The 21,678-nt window shown below is 46.8% G+C and overlaps 1 protein-coding gene across 4 annotated transcripts in view; it reads right to left on the bottom strand.

Annotated features, from left to right (window-relative positions):
* The window catches only part of Myrip (myosin VIIA and Rab interacting protein), a 172,582-nt gene that overhangs the window by 59,077 nt on the left and 91,827 nt on the right, over nt 1–21,678 (bottom strand). The window contains exon 1 of one of the 4 annotated variants that reach the window (XM_006512127.4): nt 6,808–7,897. The exons of the other annotated variants lie outside the window; for them this stretch is intronic. Within the exon in view, the coding sequence (XP_006512190.1) occupies nt 6,808–6,836 (29 nt within the window). The 5' untranslated portion in view covers nt 6,837–7,897. Of the gene's footprint in view, nt 1–6,807; nt 7,898–21,678 lie in introns of those variants that run through there. 4 annotated transcript variants of the gene reach the window in all.

Genomic DNA, 21,678 nt, shown 5'->3' with positions numbered 1-21,678 from the left:
TATCTGTCACCATATGTATGGAGCCAGGCTGGCCTGCTCTGGGATAGAGACCTTTGGTGAGCCAAGCCCTGAGAGGTGAATCAGGTTATCGGCTACCAGCTGGCCAGAGATGCACAGGGGCCCCTGGGTGAGAAGCAGGACCCATCTGAATCTACCCAGTGAGCCAACAGATGCTTGCTATTTTAAGCCACTAAATTCTCTGTGGTTTATTAATGCAGAAAAGCTAACTCACAGAAACATCTGTTTAGCAGGAGGCTTTATAGTTGATATTCTTACTGTGTTATCAGCGCTTTTAATCCAGCTTGGGGAAATAAAAAGAACCAGTGAGCCGGCAAGAGGCTCCAGTCTCTCTTCAGTCAGCGTGAAGCACCATGGGAAGGCTATTTCCCAGTGAACAAGGCAGCCATGGTCAGTGTAGACAGTGGGAGTTTTCTTCATGTTTGGTGAGGACAGACTCTAAAGCCCTTGCATCTGAGGAACAGCGTTTTGTAATGTTTCTCACTGTGAATATAAAAATACACACTCCCTTTGGAAAATTCAGAGAAAGAATATAAAGATTTCCAAAGGAAAAGGAAAAAAAAATCCAAATTCAACCAAAGAACAAACAACCATGAGGCCTGAGTGTGGACACCACACTTGGGTTCGTGCCTTGAAGTCTGAGTCACAGAAGCGCCCGCAGAGTAACCTTCCTTATTGCAAGTTAGGCCTTTTGCTCAGTTCAGAGATGAAGCAACAGGAAGCCCCATGGAGCAAAGTATCAGAAGAAAACTGTAAAATAACCATCATGTTTCCCTTAAAAAACCTACCACTTAGCAGCACACCAAAATGCAAAGCCCTCCAGTGAGCTAGTTGTGTGAGCGCTTTTCTAATTTCTGTTTACATGGCATGACTCTGCTGGTAAACATTGTCTTTTCATTCCAAGGCAGACTAGAATCCTAGTTCATGCTTAAGAGCAGCATTGAGAGACTTAGAATCTCATTAAAACCTCACCTAAGAATGCCAGACTGACCTGGGTTGACTGGATTTAAACAGCACAGTTTTGAGGAGGCAGGAGCTGCCTGCAAAGAATTCTGCTCAGGCCCCAGTTGCTAGTGATGTAGCCAGGTGTCCTAGAACCCCACTCCAGCAAGGCAGGGCACCTTGCAAAATGAAGCCCCACGGATTTCCCGGGGGGGGGGGGGGGGGCGGGGGGGGGGGTCCGGGACTGGTCCTGGGGCCAGCAGGAGGAGTGGCTCGAGTGGCACCAGCGCCACCTAGGGGTCTGGTAGGAAAGTGTAGTCTGGAAGGAAGGCTTGGCTCAATTCCAGTTCTGCTGATCTCACTGCTTCCCAGGTGATCAACAGCACAATCGCCACCTAGAGGCATGGTGAGGAAACACAACCCCAGCCACCTACTATCCTCTCAGCATTGCTGGGTTAAAATTTGTGTTTAAGCAAAATTCTCCATAGGGCATCAAAGCTTGGTGACCAGGGGCCTAGCAAAATTTACTGGGTGTTTTTAAAAGTAGAATGATAACCTTGTTTTAAACTTGAATGGTAAAAGACAGAGCGAGTAACTCATGTCACCCCCATTTCTAAGGTCAATGAACCAGACTGGGTAACACACAACTATAAAGATTAACATAATAATTGAAACCAAACTCTCAAATGCAGGTCCAGTTGTTATAAGAAAATGACGTCAAGTCTTTGCAATCAGCTAGGTTCTCCAAATGGCCCGTAATGGTGGTGTTATACTAACATTGCTTCTCTGATAAAATTAAAGAATGCCGTACTTAAGACTCACGCCCAGATTCAAGCCTGTGTCCACGACACACAGCTAAGAAAGCAGAAACAAGCGGAACTGAATGGAGACTGAAGTCTGCAGGCCTGAAAAGTATTTGCTTCCGGGAGAGAGGAAACATTTCTGTGGATTGCTTTGCACCGTTGAAGAAGTTCTCTTGTCCCCCCAGAACGTGACTAGCACTGGGCTGCATTTTGTCATTTTCTACTGGTGTGACTGAGAGCTAGCTACTGTCTTACTTAACATGGATATTGGTGAATATGGGGACAAATTTTATAAGACACATATCTGGCCTAATGTGCTGACAAACCAATTACAGACTTTGGATATATATAATAAGAACCAGAAAATGGTAAGTTTTTTTTTTTCCTCTAATGAATTAGAAGGGAAAGATGAAAAAAAAAAAAACAACCCAAGTTGCTTTCTCCTACAGAGACCCTGGTAAAAGCCAGCTAAGAGGCCTTTGATCATTCACTGAAGCCCCAAAGCCCAGAACAAGCATCAGCTGTGATGCTAGTGTGCAGCCACAGGTTTCCCTCCGGGCCACCTTCTTCTGCCAGCAGAGCCTAAGGAGCCCAGAACTCCCTGGCTGGGCCTGTCACCTGCCGATATCAACTCACACAGCCACCTGCTCAGAACTAAGGAGAAGATCCAGGGACAGCCACACCCACTCAACCCTATTCTGGAAGGATTCCCTGGATATGGTGTCCTGCAAGAAATTCAAAGGTTTAATGACACAATTCCCAAAACACAAACCAAACCAAAACCTAAACAGCAACAAAATCTTCTCCTGAGCCCAGTCATGGTCACTGTTCTATCTACCTCTGTGAGGAGTCACTACACCAAGGCAACTTCTAGAAGAAAGCATTTCATCTCCCTGTTTGCCTAGAGTTTTAGAGTCAGTCCGCGATCAGTATGGTGGGGAACAGATAGAGCAGCAGCTGAGAGCTTTACATCCTGACCCACAGGCAACAGGCATAGACAGACAGACAGACAGACAGACCACCCCAGTGACACACCCATGCCACCAAGGCCACACCCACTCCACACTTCCTAATCCTTCTCAAACAGTTTATCAACTTGGGACTAAGCATTGAGTATATGAGCCTATGCAGGCCATTTTTATTCAAATCAATACAAAGCCTTACAAGGCAAGCAATCAATACTCATCAGGTTTATAATGATGGCTGACATAAGGCTGGGGTATGGGCTAGCACAGTACTCCATCCTACGTGACTTTTCAGAACTTGTTATTTGTTATCAGCATCCATCCCATTATATCCAAAGCGCCTTCTCGATCTTTTAAAGGCTGTGGATATAACCATTAAATAAATGCTAAAAACAGTTTGGACAGGAAAACAACATTGAATTCTTTTCTTTTTCTTTTTTCTTTTTAAAGATTTATTTACTATATGTAAGTACACTGTAGCTGTCCTCAGATACTCAAGAAAAGGGCATCAGATTTTGTTAGGGATGGTTGTGAGCCACTATGTGGTTGCTGGGATTTGAACTTCGGACCTTCAGAAGAGCATTCGGGTGCTCTTACCCACTGAGCCATCTCACCAGCCCCCAACATTGAATTCTTACATTGTCTTTTTTACTTTTTTTCTGAAACAATGTCTTACTATGTAGCACAGGCTGGCCTTGAACTTGAGATGCTCCTGCCTCCACCTCCTGAGTGCCGGGATTACAAGCATACACCATCCCATCAGGCTTCTTACATTTCATCCTAACTAAAGAGCTAGTCTTGTTGATTAATGCGTTTCTTAGCATTTGATAGTTCTGAAGGCAATCCACCCTACTACCCCAAGGCCTGCTGATTTCCACGTGCTGGGCCCCTCCCAAGCATCCTTGCTTCAGCAGATCTGAGTGAGGCTTGAGAGTGTGACTCTGAACACTTCCAGGTGAAAGGGACTGCACTTTGAGTGTTAGTGAGCTAGAAATAGAACCACAGCTCCTGAAGAGCCCCGGGTTGATTCAGTACCTGTCACTTGCGTGTTTGTGAAGGAAGATTCCTACAGTCTGACGACAGAGATGCTCTGAAGGACCAAGTCAGAGCAATCTATTCTGAGGAGTCGAGAGATGCAGAGACTGAAGATGGGAAAGTACAGCTTTCACACAGGGACCCCTGAGTGTGTCACTGCGAATCTGTGGACATATGTCGCTAGGAGGCTTGAAGTCTCATGCTTGGTTGACAGGTGACGGTGGCTATTAATGTGACCCAGCTTGCTAAGTGGGAGCTTACAAAGAGCAACAAGGGAAGGAAACTCACGGCTAGTAGCAAGGATACCTGAGACTGACCCATGGAATGTGATTATATCCAGAGCCCAACAAAAGCAAACTCCAGCTGTGTGATACTATTCCTGACAAAAGCCACTTCAGAAAGGAAAGGCTGATTTTGGCTCCTAGTGCAAGGGTACAGACCATGATGGTAGGGGAGGCGTGGTCATGGGAGTTAAAGGCAGCTGGACACTTTGTATCCACAGTCAGAAAGCAGAGAGGTCAGTGCAGGACCTGTTTCCTGTTTCCTTCTCATTCAGTCCAGGACCCCAGCCCACTGTATGGCATCACCCACATTCTCACCTCACTGCAATCTAAACCGGTCCTCACAGATATACCCAGAGGCTCATCTCCCAGGTGATTCTAGAATCCTGTCAAGGTAACCAGATATTCACCATCACAGGGGCCGGAGAGGGGTGTGGGTGACACTGGTGGGACACTGAGCCTTGAAGGTGATGCAGCCTGAGTGGTGAGTGCTGCCACATTCAGCTTCCAAGTCCCCAGGGCTCCACAGACCACCCCTGCAATGGGCATGATGCATCCTGAACTTTCTGAGTGTCAGACAATCGTGTAAGTGGTGTAAGATTAACTTTCTAAGTTAAAGACAGCCCCAGGGGATGTTCTTTATCCTTCTTCAGTTACCAGAGGGCACACAGAGCATCCCACAGTTCCTGCATGAGTATATTGGGGGAGGCAGAACCAGGTTGTATGCCCCATGGTGGGGCTCCAGAGCTTGTGCCCTCAGCCCCCACGCTGACTCGTCTGTGTATGGAATTGAAAAGAGAACAGTTAGACAGGCAGAGGTGTGCGGCTCATCTGAAGTTAAAGAAGATGCAACAAAGCACCTGGCAAAGGATGCAGCCGGCAGAGCAGTCACCCTCAGAGGGCACAGGTGTATGCTTCTAAGCCTGACCACCCGAGTTCAGTCTCCAGAACCTTCATGCTAGATGGAGAGAAAGACTGCTACATGTCCTCTGACCTCATATGTGCACCGGGGATGAGTGCTGGAGCTCATATGTGCCCCTTGTATGCACATAAAATACTATATAATTTCCAAAAGCAACAAATGCACCCTGTGATGTACCCTACAAGCAGTAGGAGGGCATTCAGAACTCCAGCCCTATGTGCCTAGGGATAGATAGCCAGCTATGTGCCTGGGGACAGTCAGTTATGTGTCTGGGGATAGCCAGTTATGTGCCTGGGGATAGACAGTTATGTACCTGGGGATAACCAGTTATATGCCTTGGGATAGCCAGTTATATGCCTTGGGATAGGCTACTTTTCAGGCCCAGTGGCTATGAGACAATGGGAGATACACTGATATTACAAAGCAACTGCAGCCCAAAGATAAAACACAAAACACAGATCAATGGACTAGAACCCAGAATTAGATCTACATGTTCCCTACAACCAACACTCTCTAATGAAGGCATCAGACACACATGCCAGAGAAAGGATTGGGCATCTATATACCTAAGACTGGAACGAAGCCCTTGTCTCTCAGCCGGTGATACCTCATCAAACACCTAAGGGTACAACCTGAAACAGGAAACATACTAAAAAATAGAGGCGCCATTTCAATACAGTGTAACAAAGGCAACGAGTTTTTAAATTAGATCCACAAAACATACACAATAAAGGTAAAAATAGACCCATGGGATTAAACTAAAACACCACTGCTCAGCAAAGGTAACAGTCGGCAGGGAGAGACTCTTTGGCCCAAGCCAAACACAAATCCTGCAGGCTGCCACTCACATGGGATGAAATTTGTTTTCATAGGTGGAGAGAAAACAGAGGTGACCGGAGGTTAAGAGGGTGGGGTTGGGGTGGGGGAGTAGACAGCTTGCAGAACAGGTACAATCCCTCAGGAGTAGCAAGCTCCGACTACCTATGGCTCAGTCAGTGGCTGTACGTCACTGCAACTCACTATGTCCTTTATAAGGAACCAGAAGAGACGAGTTTAAAGGGTCTAAACACCAAAGAAGAGTAAACATTTAAGGAAACAGCAAGCTGAAGACCCAAGTGTGGTTATTACATATTGACTATTAAATCGGTACTCTGATTCTATACATAAGTGTATCATTATGCCAATTAAAAGAGAAGAAGAGGAGTCAGAGATTGACTCTTATAGTCCACATGGTCACTCCTGAAAATTATTCTCTCATAACAGGTGTGTCTGCACACATGTGTGCACATGTGTATACAGACACAAACACACACACGCACGCACACGCACACAAATAATAATAAAGCATTTTTAAAAGGGAGCAAGAAGCAAAGTCTCAATAAGCCGATTTATAAGAAAGGTGCTGGAACTGAAGAGATGACCTAGCGCCACCTGCTGGTTCAGGTCTTGCAGAGGCTCAGAGGTGAGTTCCCAACATCTACTTTGGCTGTCCATCTCACACCCACCAGTGACCCCAGCTCCAGGGATCTGGTGCCCTCTTCCAGCCTCAGTCACATGTGTGCTTATGTGTACCACCCCAATCCCATACATACACATAATTAGAAAATAAAATCTTTAAAAGATGACCAGAGTCCATGATTTTGTTATTGCAATCATTTTCTGGTTGACATTCTTACTCTTTAAAACTTCCAGAAACCCATGGGGCTGTATATAATGAAATAGGAGCCTTGGAGGTGTCTGGAATCCTGACTTGTTAGGTAACTCTATGACACATCATAGTCTGTGCATCTATTTAGAGATGAAAACTCACATGCCCAGGACCTTTCCTTTCCAGGACTTACCTGGTTGCTGTCACCTGGCTTGGGCACATCAGGACATCCTCTTTGAAGTCTCTCTCACCAGGCTGTCCTTAGGCTCCCAAGCAGCCCTGTGGACTCCAGACACTGGCCCATCTTAGCTTTGATCATTTTCATGTATCACACACTCGGTGTGGCTCTCGGCTCCACCCTCGGATTGACTCACTCGTTCAATATGGCTCACAGAGTTTGATTTAATTAAACCTGGCAGCTGTCAAGCCTGCAGGACCTCCACAGCTTTGGAAGGAGGTGCCGACCATCCGTGTGTGGCCTCTCTTCTGTTCCTTTGCTTATAAAGCAGACCAGCATTCACTCTTCCTTTGCCAGAAGTAACCGGATTTAGTCACGTGGATCTGGAAATCGGCTGCTCTCAGTTTAGCTGCAGCCGATTTGTACTCTTGAGCCTGGGGTGGCTCATCTGGGAGAGCATGCAGCCTCCCACTAATGAGTATAATCCACAGAGGTCGCTAGCGAAAGCAGCCAGCGCACGCACACTCTACCTCCGTGTGGCCTTGACGGCACTGATTTCTCTGCCTACGCCTCACACCTTCATCTTCAGAATACAAATGATCACATCTCCCTTCCAGCCCATCTCCAGGGACACGAAGGAGCTGCATTGTCAATAGCTGCCTGTGGTCTAGGGACACGGAGGGGGAAGGGCAGCACTGGTTCCCTGAGGTCCCAAGATGCTGATGTGTCCCTGGTTTACCTTGAGAGAATCTACAGATTTGTATTAAGTGTGAGCACTTCCTTTCTTTCTTCCTTCATCCAAACTTACCTTACACAGCAGTCAACTATGGAATGAGGTGTTTCTATTTACAAGGAAACCTTGCCTGGCTGCTGGAGGAATCTGCTGGCTGCTCTTATTAGTCAATGCTCCCACTGCACCTGTGCAATCGAGGAAGTAGAGGCAACTCCAGAAAGCGAGTAATTATAGCTATCGTGAGGACCGTACTGTGCACCCATAGGTCGAGGGTACTGGGGTTGCAGTGAGCTAATATCTGCCACTTACTGATTGTCTGTCACCTGCTGCCCCTAAGGAAGGTCCTTTCAGTCCAAAGGGGGAAAAAAAAAAAAAAACAAAACAAGGGCTATCACTGGCCATTGGTAGAGCCTATCCCTCTTTTTGTCTTGTAATTTTAATAAATAAAGTGCGTGCGCGCACGCGTGCGCACGCAGGACAGGGGTCAGTTCTGGTTGTCTTCATCACTTGCTCCCACATAATTTTTGACACAAGGAGTCTCATTAAACCTGGAGCTCACCATTGAGCTAGAGTGGCTGGCTAGCAAGACCTGTGGATCTGCCTTCTCTACTTCCTTAGAGCTGGACCTGGGGGATCAGCCTTCCTAGAGCTGGGGTTACAGGTACACACACTGCATCCAGCTCTTTATGTGGGTGCTGGTGCCTTCAAACTCGTCATCATGCTTGAATGACACACGCTTTGTAAATTTAGCCATCTTTCCAACCCCCTCAAGAAATAAATAACACATTACAGGATTTGAGATTTAATTCTTCAACTCATTCATGGCTACCATCCCTCCAATTTCCATCTGGGGCTGCTATGATGGTTTGGATGAAAAGGGCCCCCATATTTGAATGTTTGGTTCCCAGTTAGTGGAACTGTCCAAAGCCTTGTTGGAGGTGAGTCAATGGGGACGGGCTTTGAGGTTTCAAAAGCCCACAGTCTTGCTCTCCACCTTTCTGCCTCCACCTCTCTGATAAGCTGCAAGCTCTCACTCAGCTGCTGCTCCAGCGCCATGCCTGCCCACTGCCATGCTTCTCGCCATGATGATTGTGGGCTAACCCCTGTAACTGTACACCAGCCTCCAATTAAACACTTCCTTTCATAAGTTGACTTGGTCACTGTGACTCTTCACAGCAATAGAACAGTGACGAAGACAGTGAGCGATGTGATCCATTCCTTTATGTTCACACGAGACACTGGACCTGCAGAAGTGACCACTCTGTGTTGCAGGGCTCATAAGAACCCACCCTAGACCCCACCACAGCAAGCATGCTCCTTGCTCCTTTGTAGGGGTTCATAAGTACATCACTTGATGGCCATTCTACAACTTATCTATCCTGTGCTCTATTTACTTATTGGTATCCAGATTGTTCTAATTTGCTATCACATCAATGCTTCAAGAAAGGCTTCTTACCCGACCCACTAGATGTTAATGAACATATCTGTAGGATAAATTCCTAGGCACAGACACATGGTCTGAAAGGTTTACTCACCATTTACAGGTGATAGGAAATTTTATTCATGTGTGCTATCCTCAGTTATGGCTCATGTGTGCTATACCCATGTATGGCTCATGTGTGTCAGTTATTCCCACGTATGACTCATGTGTGTTAGTTATCCCCATGTATGACTCATGTGTGTTATCCCCATGTATGGCTCATGTGTGTCAGTTATCCCCATGTATGAATCATGTGTGTTAGTTATTCCCATGTATGACTCATGTGTGTTAGTTATCCCCATGTATGGCTCATGTGTGCTATTCCCATGTATGACTCATGTGTGTTAGTTATCCCCATGTATGACTCATGCATGTTAGTTATCCCCATGTATGGCTCACGTGTGCTATCCCCATGTATAGCTCATGTGTGCTGTTCCCATGTATGGCCCTGCTAGCAACTTGTCAGCATCTCTGCTGTACACTGTTTCACCTTTCCATCTTTGCTAATCTTTGAACATCGGTACAGCAATGTAACTTTAATTTATGTTTATCATAAAGGAGTCAAAGCCATTAATTCTGTTGAAGATATTTGAGGGGCTGGAGAGATGATTCCTCTGTTAAAAGTTCTTGCTCTCTTGGAAGGAACCCGAGGACTGGTTCCTAGAAGCCACATCAGGCAACGTCATAACCACCTGTAACTTCAGCGCCAGGAGATCCAGCACTGAAGATCTTCCTTCAGCCTCCACAGATAATACACATACATATGATAACACACACACATGCACACACACATACATATGATAACACACACACACACACACATACATATGATAACACACACGTGCACACACACACATATGATAACACACACATACATATGATCACACACACACACACACATACACACTCAGGCAAACATTCATACACATAACTAAAATATACATAAGTCTTTTTTGAAAGAACAAAGATAGAATTATGCATGAAAATGCTATAAACTTGTTGCTTTGTATGGAATAAGAAACATTAAAATAAAAAATGAAATAAAACAGTAGGCAAAAAAACCTGGGGATTCTGCACTAAGCTTTGGGACCTGAGGAACCAGTTACAGTCCCTGCTAGGACAAGGGGTGTAACATTCCAGTGTGGCTGATCTCATATCTGGAACATATGTGTCTTTGTGGTTGCTGTTCAGGAACATATGTGTAGGGTTAGTTTGAATTAAGTCAGCTTCCTTGAACACACAAGGATGTTCCCTCCGTCAGGTGCAGGTCAGAGGTGGGGCAAGCGCAGAAAGGCAGCTCTCCATATATGCTCAGTGCTCCTTTGCTGCATCAGCAGAGGAAAGGCACAGTACCTGACCCATCCCTGCGTTCTCTGAAATGGAGACAGTAGTTCAAAAGGTATTTTATAGTTCACTTTTCAACTTATTCACAGATACACAGAACACAAACCAAAAACCCATGCACAAGATTGGTCAAAGATGACTCGTTTTGACGGAAAGACACCTATAGCAACAAACAGGCCATCTCTGATAAAGGAGTATAGAAAATAACAGAGCACATTAAACTGCGAAATTTAATTGCTAAGGTTACCAGGACCAGCGACGTTCTTTCTGCCAAACTCTTGGGCCCAGATGAGACCTGAGGTATCTTGAAAAAGAATCAACTGGCAGGAGGTAGGTGGTAGAGACCCCAAATCTCTCCTCTCTGTGCTCCTGGCTAGAAAGGCTCAAAGAAAGATGGTGACCCAGGCATCCTTTTTTTGAGACGAGACTCAGGGCTCTGTGCAGAGGGTGATCCAGAGTGAAGGACTGGCACACAGCATTGCCAGTCTCTATTACTGGCTTTGGGAGGGAGGTGTTGCGGAGCTGTGAAATCTCAGACAAGCCAGCCAGGAAAAGCCCACCATGAGAAGCCGGGAGAGAGGGCCGCTGAAGCTCACTTAAAGCCTCCGGGTTTGATTAAGCTTTGTAGAGAAAATTCACGTGGATTTTTACACTGATTTTATTTTTCCACCTTCCTTGCTTTGCTAATTCAAGCTGCGTCGGTTTGGAACAATCCCAGCTGTAGTCCTGTGTGCTCCCTCAGCCACACTGACAAGACTTACGTCAGTCACAAACTCAGATTGGATGGCAGGAGGAAGATGGGGACGAGGAAGGTAAATCTGGAAGAGAGCTCTGAGGAGTCTTTTCTGCATACACCTCCCAGGCAAAGAGATGCTCAAGTGTGACCAGGTTTGATTCAAACAAACACTGATCTACTAGGAGCCAAGTGACAACACAGCCCCACCCCTTGATACCTGTGGGACCACACAAGTTTCTTTGCTTCTGAGCACCTTGGCATCTTCATCTTTGTGTCTAAAGTGGTTACCAGTCAACATCTGCCTGAATTTTACAGACTTTTGTAACTTTAATTATTTAATTTTCAGTTACTAAATGTTTGTTTTTGTTTGTACCTAACACCTGTAGGTGCAGTGCCTACGGAGGCCAGAAGACACCAGCTTTCCCTGGAGCTGGAGTGTGTGGTGGTGACGGTGACGATGGTGGTGGTGGTGGTGGTGATGACGATGGTGGTGGTGGTGGTGACGATGGTGGTGGTGGTGGTAGTGGTGGTGATGATGGTGGTGGTGATGGTGACGATGGTGGTGGTGGTGATGATGGTGGTGGTGGTGGTGATGACGATGGTGGTGGTGGTGGTGGTGGTAGTGGTGGTGATGATGGTGGTGGTGATGGTGACGATGGTGGTGGCGGTGGTGATGGTGGTGGTGGTGATGGTGGTGACGATGGTGGTGGTGGTGGCGGTGGTGATGGTGGTAGGAAGCTTGACCTGGGAGCTGGGAACTGAGCTAAGCTCCTCTGCGAGAGCATCGAGCACACACACACACACACACACACATCCACAGAGAGATCTGAAAGATCACAATCCCATGGACTGTATTGCATTAGGCAAAAGATTTGCAAAATCCTTATCTCCATGCAAATTCCAGGGCTGTGGCAAAAAAGGAAAGAACATCAAGTTCTTCCCATAAAACCTGAAGCCAATGTATTTATGCTCAAGTGTAAATCTCAGAAAAGGCCACTGCTAGTGTGTTACATGAGGAATGATCAGTAGCCCTGGAAAGGAGCGGGCCGTTTATGCTGTAAACCAGCTCTGCCCGCTAGGTGCAATGCCCTGAGCCTGATGGAGCACCGGGGTTTCTAACCCTCTTGGGTTGAATTCCTCCAAGTTCCTGAATTCACTCTCTACCCTCATCACCTGGGCATCAGTGGAGGGATTCAAATGCCTTGTTGGTGCCCACAGAGCTAGGGTCTACTGTCCAGGCATCTGTAGCTGTGGCTCACAGAGACCCTTGAGGGTCTTGGGACTGTGTGGTTGCTTTGTAGGATGTCTCCTTCAGGATGGAAATTTATTCACATTTACCTCCAAACACTACCTCTAGAGTGAACGTGGTCATGGACATGCATATAGGGGGTGCATGGTGGGGGGGGGTCACGGACATGCATGTAGGGGGCACATGGTGGGGGGAGTCACTTCTTATTTGCTCTTGGCATTCTCTACGAAGCAGGACTTGACTGTGAAAGATCAGCTCCATCTGCACATAACCAAAAATATCTCCCAAGAGAAGCTCTGGGTTAATTGTTTGGAAAGATAACTTTCTGTCTGATTTCTCACCAAAACTCCAGTCACTGACCAGGGCTGAACCAGCGTCTTTCCTTTCTAACAGGATGGAACTCACATCGCCAGGCTTGTGTGGTACATGCCTTGAGCTACCTCACTGGCTTGCCAGCCCCCTTCAAGCTCTTTAGAAAACAAGTTCTCAGAACAAGACCACCCGTGAGAACAGAGCCAGAACACTCAGAGATCCGGTAGAGATCCAGCCTCTTCTGGACCAGGCAACCCCGCCCCTGTTGTCCTCCTCTGTGTAATGGGTAATGGTATCCGCTCAATTGGAGCAGCACTCAGCAGAGCTGGCTCTCAGTAACATCACAGGTAATACAGAAGAGTCACCATCCCTCTGCTTCCTCCAGGGCGGCGGAGGGATGCATCTACAAAGTCAGCAATTCCAGGCCTGGGCCTTGAGAAGCTGAGGGCCTCCATAGCAACAGACGAGCTATCTTTCCCCACACCCGCCTGGGTTCTTGGCAGGTCTACAGATACTAAAAATGAGCTGATCTGGAGGGTAAGAAGTAGGAGGCAGGCTGGGTGGGGTGTTTTCTTCATCCAAACGGTAAACAGGGGCTTTGCCAAACTGCAGGAGCTCTGGCAAACCACAGCTCAGAACACCCAGATTTTTGGTATAGCTGTCATTTTAACTGGCAAAGAACAGTTCCTCTTTTAAAAATGTGGCTGCCTCTGTCCAGGGTCACATTCCTGCTGGTCTTCTAGCTTTGCAGAATGGAGGCAGAGGATGGAGAAGGCTGGGTGGTGGAACCGCATGTATGTCCTCAGCTGTCCTCAGATAAGCTCACCTGGGGCTGCTCTGCTGTCCCTCTAAGCAGACCTCAGCTCTAGACCACGGAGGAATTCTGGACTGTGCTGGCCACTTCCCCATCCAGAGCTTTCAGAGACCTTTCCAAATCATCTGCATTTCTTCTATCACCCAGAGGAAGGTTTTCAAAGGTGGGAAGTCACTTGAGAATCTTCTTAGCTCCTAGGGACCCACAGCCCCCAAGACTGGCCCAGAGCTCTCTGACCACCCTCCAGGGAAGCCCTATGAGTCAGGGACTCTGCACAGGGTCATAGTAAAACATACAGACAGGAGGGAAGGAAGGAAGGAAGGAAGGAAGGAAGGAAGGAAGGAAGGAAGGAAGGAAGGAAAAACACCCTCAAATATGCTAAATTTCCTTGATGAAATTTTTGAGTGTCTTGCTTGTTAGCACTCAGAAATAACACAACACACTCATTATTGCACGGTTCAGACACTCCCTCAAGTTCCAAAACAAAATGGAGTAAAATGCCAGTGTGATGGCCCTCAATGCACACCGTGAGGATGCGACTGCTCTCAGTTTTCAAGTTCAAATAGCTTGGCAGGGTTCTCACATATTCGCACACACCCTGGCCTCAGGGCCTGCCTGTACTTTTAAAGAAGAAAACAGGAGTCTATAGACAATTATTTTGAGTAACTCAAGGCAATTCTTCACACACAAGCTGTCTCCAAGGTCATTATTACACAGCAGCCACACCTGGCAAAGAGCCTCTTCCTTGGGCACTAATATGCAAGAACATTATGGTTATGACCACACTCCCAAAGTCTCAAGTCTCTGATTTGCTTGTTTGTGGAGACTATTCAGACAATTTCTTGAGCCAGAATCTAATGATCACCTACACTGGGTGGCTTACAAATGCCTGTAACTCCAGCTCTGAAGGGCTCTAGTAGGCCTGAGCCAAGCAAGACAAACATAGCTCTGGCAGGCCTCGCCCTTCCCCTATCCCCTCTGCCTTGCTAAACTGCTAGATTACAGTGCTAAATTGAGCCACCAAGGTCCATGTCCTTATTTGGCCACTTGCCGGTCCTGAGGCTGACCACCAAGGGCCAGCTATCAAAGGATTGAAGACCAGGCATCAGGAGCTTCTTGAGGCTCAGCCAATTAATCTGCCCAATCAAAAACAAACCTATGTATCCTAATGTGTGTGTGTGTGTGTGTGTATGCGTGTGCGTGCACATGTGTTCCATTTCCCTTTATAAACTGCCATTTGCCTACAGGCTACAGGTCTGTCTCCTCTTTACTCAGAGACAGTCCTTTGCCCCTCTGGGACAAATATCCCTTCCCTCCTCTCCCTGGCTTTTCTTCTCCCTCATCTCTATCTCCTGTGTTGTCTCTTATCCCCTACCCGTTGTCTCTCTGGGGCAAATCAATCTCCTTTGGGCTGGAGAACCTGGTCTTGGTGTGTCCTGTGCAGATTCTTTCCCTTTCAAGCTCCAAGGGATCTAATGCCTTCTTCTGGACACCACAGACACTAAATTCCCACGTATACCCCTATTTAGCCTTCTATACATGGAACGTAGAACATATACACATAACTTTAAAAACCTTTAAAGTAGTTTAGTTCATATGGGGGTTTTTACATTTCTTGAGTCTGTAAGTCCACATTTGGATGTCTCTGAGGATATCCCATCTTGGAGGCTGAAGAAAAAGCTCTCTCTCCAGCTTGTGCCCAGCACTTGGTGACACAGGGCCCTGGGATAGAGCTGTCTATGTGTGGTTTTTATTTGAATGAAGCTGGGGTTCTGGATGCTGGGGATATGGTGGTCCCTGGAACAACTCTTCAGAATAAATTCAATGCTCTGTTGCTAATTTCCTCACGTCCTCTCTTGTGGAACACTTCCTTTCGTGTTGGAGGGAAGCACTTTAATACTGACAGGGTTTGCAGGGAGAAGGGACAACAGGGTGTTCTAGGGGAGGTGAGACACTCCCTTTGTAGGAAAGTGGAGCTTTCAGGCAGGAAGAAAACAACTCAAAATAGTTTTAGGAAGTCACTGAAACTGACCAGATTCACTAGGCTCCTCCTTCTCCAGGAATAAGCAGTAAAGAGGCAGAGGGTCACCCAGTCACTGGGAGAAGCAGAGAGAGCTACCTGGAAGAGGCCCAGATCAACTGAGCCACCTGGAAAGGACTGTTCTCAACCTGCAGAGAGGCCTGTAGGCTGTGCAGTGTGCTCCCAGCTTTTTGAGCTGTCACTGTGCTGGGGTGGGCTTTGGCGATGCAGCTGTCACTGAGTCATTTCTGCTCCTGTAAGCAACCCCTCACCCATACTCCTGTAAGTAACCCCAGAAAAACACATGAGTTCACCAAACTGGACTTTAGTGGTATTTACACTTTGGTCTGTTAGCTTAGTCCTCTATCTGGGGTGGATAGACATTTGTTCATGTCTCCCCAAGGTAAGTGTCACAGGACACTCTCACGTGTCCTATGGTCAAGCACACCACCTTTAGGCCCTTTATTTTAATTTTTTTTTACCTACCATGCATCGCTTTCTAGTGCTTTGCTTATGCACAGGTTCCTAAGTGCCCCGTGCTAGTGCAGTCTCTGAATTACACACACACACACACACACACACAGGAAGGAATCTTTGTTGCTTTTATGACCATCCTGTGAGCAATTCACACCCGAGGCAGGCCTGCAGGGCATCATTAGGGCAGGACAGCTTTCAAGGTGTAGGGGATGCAGCTCACATACAGGGCTCGTACATCTTCCCAGAGGAGGAGAAACTGAAAAGCACTCTCTGCTGTTCAGTGTTGATTCTGAGAGCTTTATGTGGTCCAGAACAGACCCAGCATCGCCTTTTGTATTTGTCCCTAAAGAACTCCACAGCTCTCATGGTGTGCCCTGCCTCTTCCAAATTAGGTCACTCAGGGACCTAAGTGAGAGCCACCCGATCTGCTCTCCCAGGGCTTTGCAGAAGCCCTGAGGATTTACGTATTTAAAGGCTGCCCTCCCAACATGAGGCAGGTGTGAGACACTGGCTAGTCCCTTCTTATGCTGGGGAGGCAAACCTTTGCTCTTGTCCTCTTTTCAAAAGTTCGTTTTTACTTAATGTATATTTGCCTGAGTGTACATTAAGTGCATCATATGTGTGCAGAAACCCTCAGAGGTCAGAAGAAGGGGTTGGATCCCCTGACTCTGGAGTCACAGGCAGTGGTGTGGGGGAATCAAACTTGGGTTCTGTGGAAGAGCAGTAGATGCTCTTATAACTATAGAGCCATCTCTCTACTCCCAGATTTTTTCTTTTTTCTTTTATGTTTATTTTTATTTATGTGTGTCTATGTATTTTCTTTCTCTCTCTTTCTCTCTCTCTGTTGTACATGCACATGTGTGTGTGTGTGTGTGTGTGTGTGTGTGTGTGTGTGTGTGTCTTAGTCAGGGTTTCTATTCCTGCACAAACATCATGACCAAGAAGCAAGTTGGGGAGGAAGGGGTTTATTCGGCTTACATTTCCATACTGCTGTTGATCACCAAAGGATGCAGGACTGGAACTCAAGCAGGTCAGAAAGCAGGAGCTGACGCAGAGGCCATGGAGGGATGTTCTTTACTGGCTTGCTTCACCTGGCTTGCTCAGCCTGCTCTCTTATAAAACCCAAGACTACCAGCCCAGAGATGGTCCCACCCACAAGGGGCCTTTCCCCCTTGATCACTAATTGAGAAAATGCCTTAGAGTTGGATCTCATGGAGGCATTTCCCCAACTGAAGCCTTTCTCTGTGATAACTCCAGCCTGTGTCAAGTTGACACAAAACTAGCCAGTACAGTGTGTGTGTGTGCAGTTCCTGCAGTGGCCAGAAGAGGGTATCACAGAGCTGCCTTTGGTGCTAGAAACTGAACTCAGGCCCTCTGTAAGCACAGTTTATGCTTTAAACCCCAGCCCCTATGTCCTGCTTTAAGTTCAGGCTCCGTGAGCCCTTTGAGAGAAACGTGAATGCTGAGTATATGCCCTCTTCCTCTCAGCTTTTTCAGCTTTATTAAAGTATAACTGGCAAATGAAACTATATATATTTAAAATGTAAAAAGTGGTGACCTGACCCTCATATGCACTAGGAATCAATACATTCTGTGTCTCACAGTTACCTTTATTTATTTTTATTTTTTTGGTGATAATGCTTACTATATATCCTCTTAAAAATCAAGCATAAAATACCATACTACTGATAATCTCACCAAAGTGCATTTCAGATTTCATAATTTATCTTATAACTGAAAGTTCATACCCTTTAACCAAGCCCTCCCCATTGTTCCAACCCAACAGGTCCATACATTTCTCTCCATTTCTATATTTGTTCTGATTAATTTTTGTGTGTGTATGTGAGTCTGATATATGTGTCTAAGGTGTATAAGCACATGTATGTGTAGGGGCACACCCTGTGCATGCACATGGATGCAGGGAAGGTCATTGGGTGTCCTGCTCTATCACCCTCTGCCTTTGTCCCCTGAGGCAGGCTTTCTCCTTGAACCTTGAGCTGGGTTGGCAGCCAGCAAGTCCAATATCCCTTCTGTTTCTGTATCACATACTACTGGGGTTGCTTGCAGGCAGGCACAGCCACACCCGGCAGTTACATGGATTCAAACTCAAACCCTCACACTGTGCAACAAGTGTTTGGGGAACCACTGACTCCCCCGCCCCCAGTCCTTTTCTCACTTAAATAAAAAGTATCTGTATAAAAATGAGCCCCACCCAGAACAGCTTACCTCTGGCAGACCCTCTGTGCACCCAGGAGCCATTGTTCACAGGTCTGGTCAGCTCCTCATCTGATATCTCGGAGGTGTCTGCCCTCCCTACAGTGATCTATAGATTCACACACACACCCCTCCAAACAGGCTGTTTTTGTACCAGAAGATAAGCTAAAATGTTCCTGGAAATTAGAAACTCAGCAACCCGAGGCTGTCAAGGCAATTTTGAAAGAGATGAACAAAAGCCGGGACCACGGCTTACTCCCTTGACATCGCTATGTCTCATATTGATATGACGCTGTCACAAAGCTCAGTAAACAGACCCAGGGAACAGAACAGCGGACATAGAAACAGACCCACACGTTCACACCACCCAAACAGGAAATGAATATCCGTGGCACAGAGTTGGAACAACCTGTTCTCCACATTAAATACAATTGATGTTCTAGGAAGGGAATGTCCAGGCCAGAGGCAGTGCAGCTCCTGGGGGCTACTAACATTCTGTGTTCAGAGTTCTGTCTCAAGTCTGTTGGTGCCAGTGTAGCTAAAGGAATTATTTTTACTGTCAAGTGTCCTAGGCTTGAATGGGGGTAATGCCAGCTCCTATATGAGTGGTTTTCAACCTTCCAAATGCTGTGACCCTCATGTTGTGGTGACCCCCAACCATAAAATTATTTCTACTTTACAAAGAAAGTGATTCTGTTACTGTTATGAATTGTAAATATCTGATATTTGACCTCTGAGAGGGTTTCAACCCACAGGTTGACAATCACTGTTCTAAAAGGTCAAATGCCACACAGGACATTTCAAATCCACTCATGTCTACTGAGAAACACGAGTGGAAGAGTGAGTCTATTCCGCTCTTCTTGGGTTGAAGAGTCACTGTTAGATTCAGGAATCTTGTCCCTTCCCTTGCTAAGGAAGTTTATATTGCTTGCCTTCCACTCCTGGGTTGGAGATCCAAGGTACAAGAAAATGAGATAGATAAAACATGAACAAAGCAAGGATCTGTGTGGGAAGCCACATGTGCCATTGCAGAGTGGCACTGACTACTGCTGGCCACCACGCATAAGTTTGGACAAACAACCAATGTGTACATATGCAGTAAAGTTTTTTGCAAAGACACTGCCTGGCCAGGGCATGATAATGAGGCTTTGAGAATATAACCAATCAGATGTGAGACATGCAAATGAGGTATGATAATGAGGCTCTATGAGGTACACAGAGAGAGAGTAGCCAATCAGATGAGGAACATGCAAATGAGGCGTAGTGCATAACCAATCCAGGTGTGAGACACGCCTCTCCTAGGCCTATAAAAGCAGCACCAGTTCTGGGCTCGGGGTCTTTTCGCCTCTACAATCAAGCTCTCCCAATAAACGTGTGCAGAAGGATCCTGTTGCAGCGTCCTTACTGCTGGCCAGTCAGGTGTGCGCAAGAGATCTGGAGCAGGGATCCGTTCTGAGGCCTCTGAGTACGGCTCACCTTCCTGGGGACACTGGATCATAGCGTGATGGGTGGAAGTCCCAACCCACCATATCTCCTTTAGAACAGCCCAGGTGTCTCATAAAGCCAGGCTCTGTTCTCCAGGCACAGGATAACCTGCCCGCTGTAGCAGAGGCACCTGTTCTGACGTGTGAGGTGTGGGGGTGAAGAAAGGCCCGTGGAAGGCCGGTCTACCTGAGATGAAGATGGTCTAGAATTCTGCAGTGTCTAGGGCAGGCAGCAACGAAACTGCTGAAGCAACATTCTGAGGCATCAGGCCCAGCCACCATGTGCTGTTCTTCATCCTCTATAGAGAAGCTCACAATCAAAGCTCACAATCAGGACAGGTGACAGAAGAAGGTGGACAGAACTGACACAGAGGGCCACCTCCTGGCACCGGCTGCTGCCCCAGTTAGCTAATGAGCAGCCATCTTCTCCTGTGTCTGGCTCCATTTGTGACGGCTAACATTATCTTCAGCTTGATCACCCTGGAGACAAACCTCTGGGTATATCAGAGTGGGAGTTTTAGACTGTGCTAAGTAAAATGGAAAGACAGGTCTTACGTGTGGGTGGCTCCAACCCAGGATGCGTGGGTGGCTCCGTCCCATGGATTGGGGTCCTGTTTGAATAAAGAGAAAGCCAGCTGGGCGCCAACATTCACCTCTTTCCAAGTCCTGCTGGCCAACTAGGGCTCTGGTAGCTGAGGGCTCCTGGGAGACAGGAACACTTGTCTGTTGTTTTAGTCTGTCCACTCTGGGGAAGTCTTTGCTAGGTTAGCTAGCATTCCCAATGACATGGGCAATTTGAGGTATATACAGAGTCTCCTCTCTGTATAGTTAATGGACATGCTCATATCTCTAAGGCCTTATTGTTTGTCTGTCTCTCTGTGTCCCTCTTTCTCTCCCCACTTCCACATAAGGCTATCCTCATTTATGCTCTCGCTAAAAGCATCCAAGGGTTCTATTTTATATAAATATAGTGTTCACACTGGAGTGAGTTGGTATGTTTTTCTGTTATTTGAATGATGGACTTCTTATTAAACTGTAACTTAGTTCAAGCATAAATGGAATTAAAAAAAAAAGCATGATTCCATGTCTGTGAGGTACTTAAAGTTGTCAGAATTCATAGAGACAGCCAGCCATAGAGAGAGAGACAGAAAGAGAAAGACAGAGACACAGAGAGTGACAGAGAGAGAGAGAGAGAGAGAACAGAGGGGTGGGTGCCTGTGGCTGGAGAAGGATGGAGCATGAAGTGACTGTAACCTGGGCAGAGGGCAGCCTGGTGTGCAGACATATTTCTGTAGATGGTGGGTAACCCCTGATCTGTGTTGTGAACACACTCAACACCACTGAACCACATGCTGAGAGAAGGCTAAAGAGGCAAGTTCTGCTTTCCATGTATTTTAGAGAGTATATAAAAATGTGTTTAGCAGATTTGGTCAAGAAGAGATACATATGGGTAACCCCAAAACATGCAGTGGCTTTTGCCCCTTGAAAGAATTCATGTTATTCCTCAGACAATCATCTCTCTCATGGGCACTGGCTACTGCATACTCATCTGCTCTCATGGGCACTGGCTACCTGCAGTTGAGTTCAGCTTTAGAAAGACGGCACTATACTGAGTTGAATTCAGACAGACTGCTGTGGAGGTGTGTTAAATTGTGATTTACACAATGAGAGGACAGGGCTAAACCTGGGTCTGGCGGACAATGATAGTGTTTCAAACACTAGCATTCGCAAGGCACAACGCACTTGCAGCCACCCAGACAGCAGTCAGTTGTAAATAAACACCCTGCCCTGCGCTGTTAATGCAAGCCCTCCGGTGCTCTCCACGGGATCCTTTACAAACTGCTGGCTAAAACATTGATGAAGCAGCAGCAGTGGATTTAGAACGACTTCACCAGCACTCAGACTGCTTTCCTCTTGCCTACTGCCTCAGTGAATCACCCGAGGGAGTGGAGGGGCCCGAGCTTTTCTTTCCTGCTAATCACTCTAAAGCTGCACCCTCAGCCGGTGAGTATTTGAGTCCATC

This window comes from Mus musculus, chromosome 9, assembly GCF_000001635.26.
Source record: "Mus musculus strain C57BL/6J chromosome 9, GRCm38.p6 C57BL/6J".
Classification (NCBI taxonomy): Eukaryota; Metazoa; Chordata; class Mammalia; order Rodentia; family Muridae; genus Mus; species Mus musculus.
Note: the sequence above shows the minus strand (reverse complement) of the source record. Positions and strands in the feature narration are given on the sequence as shown.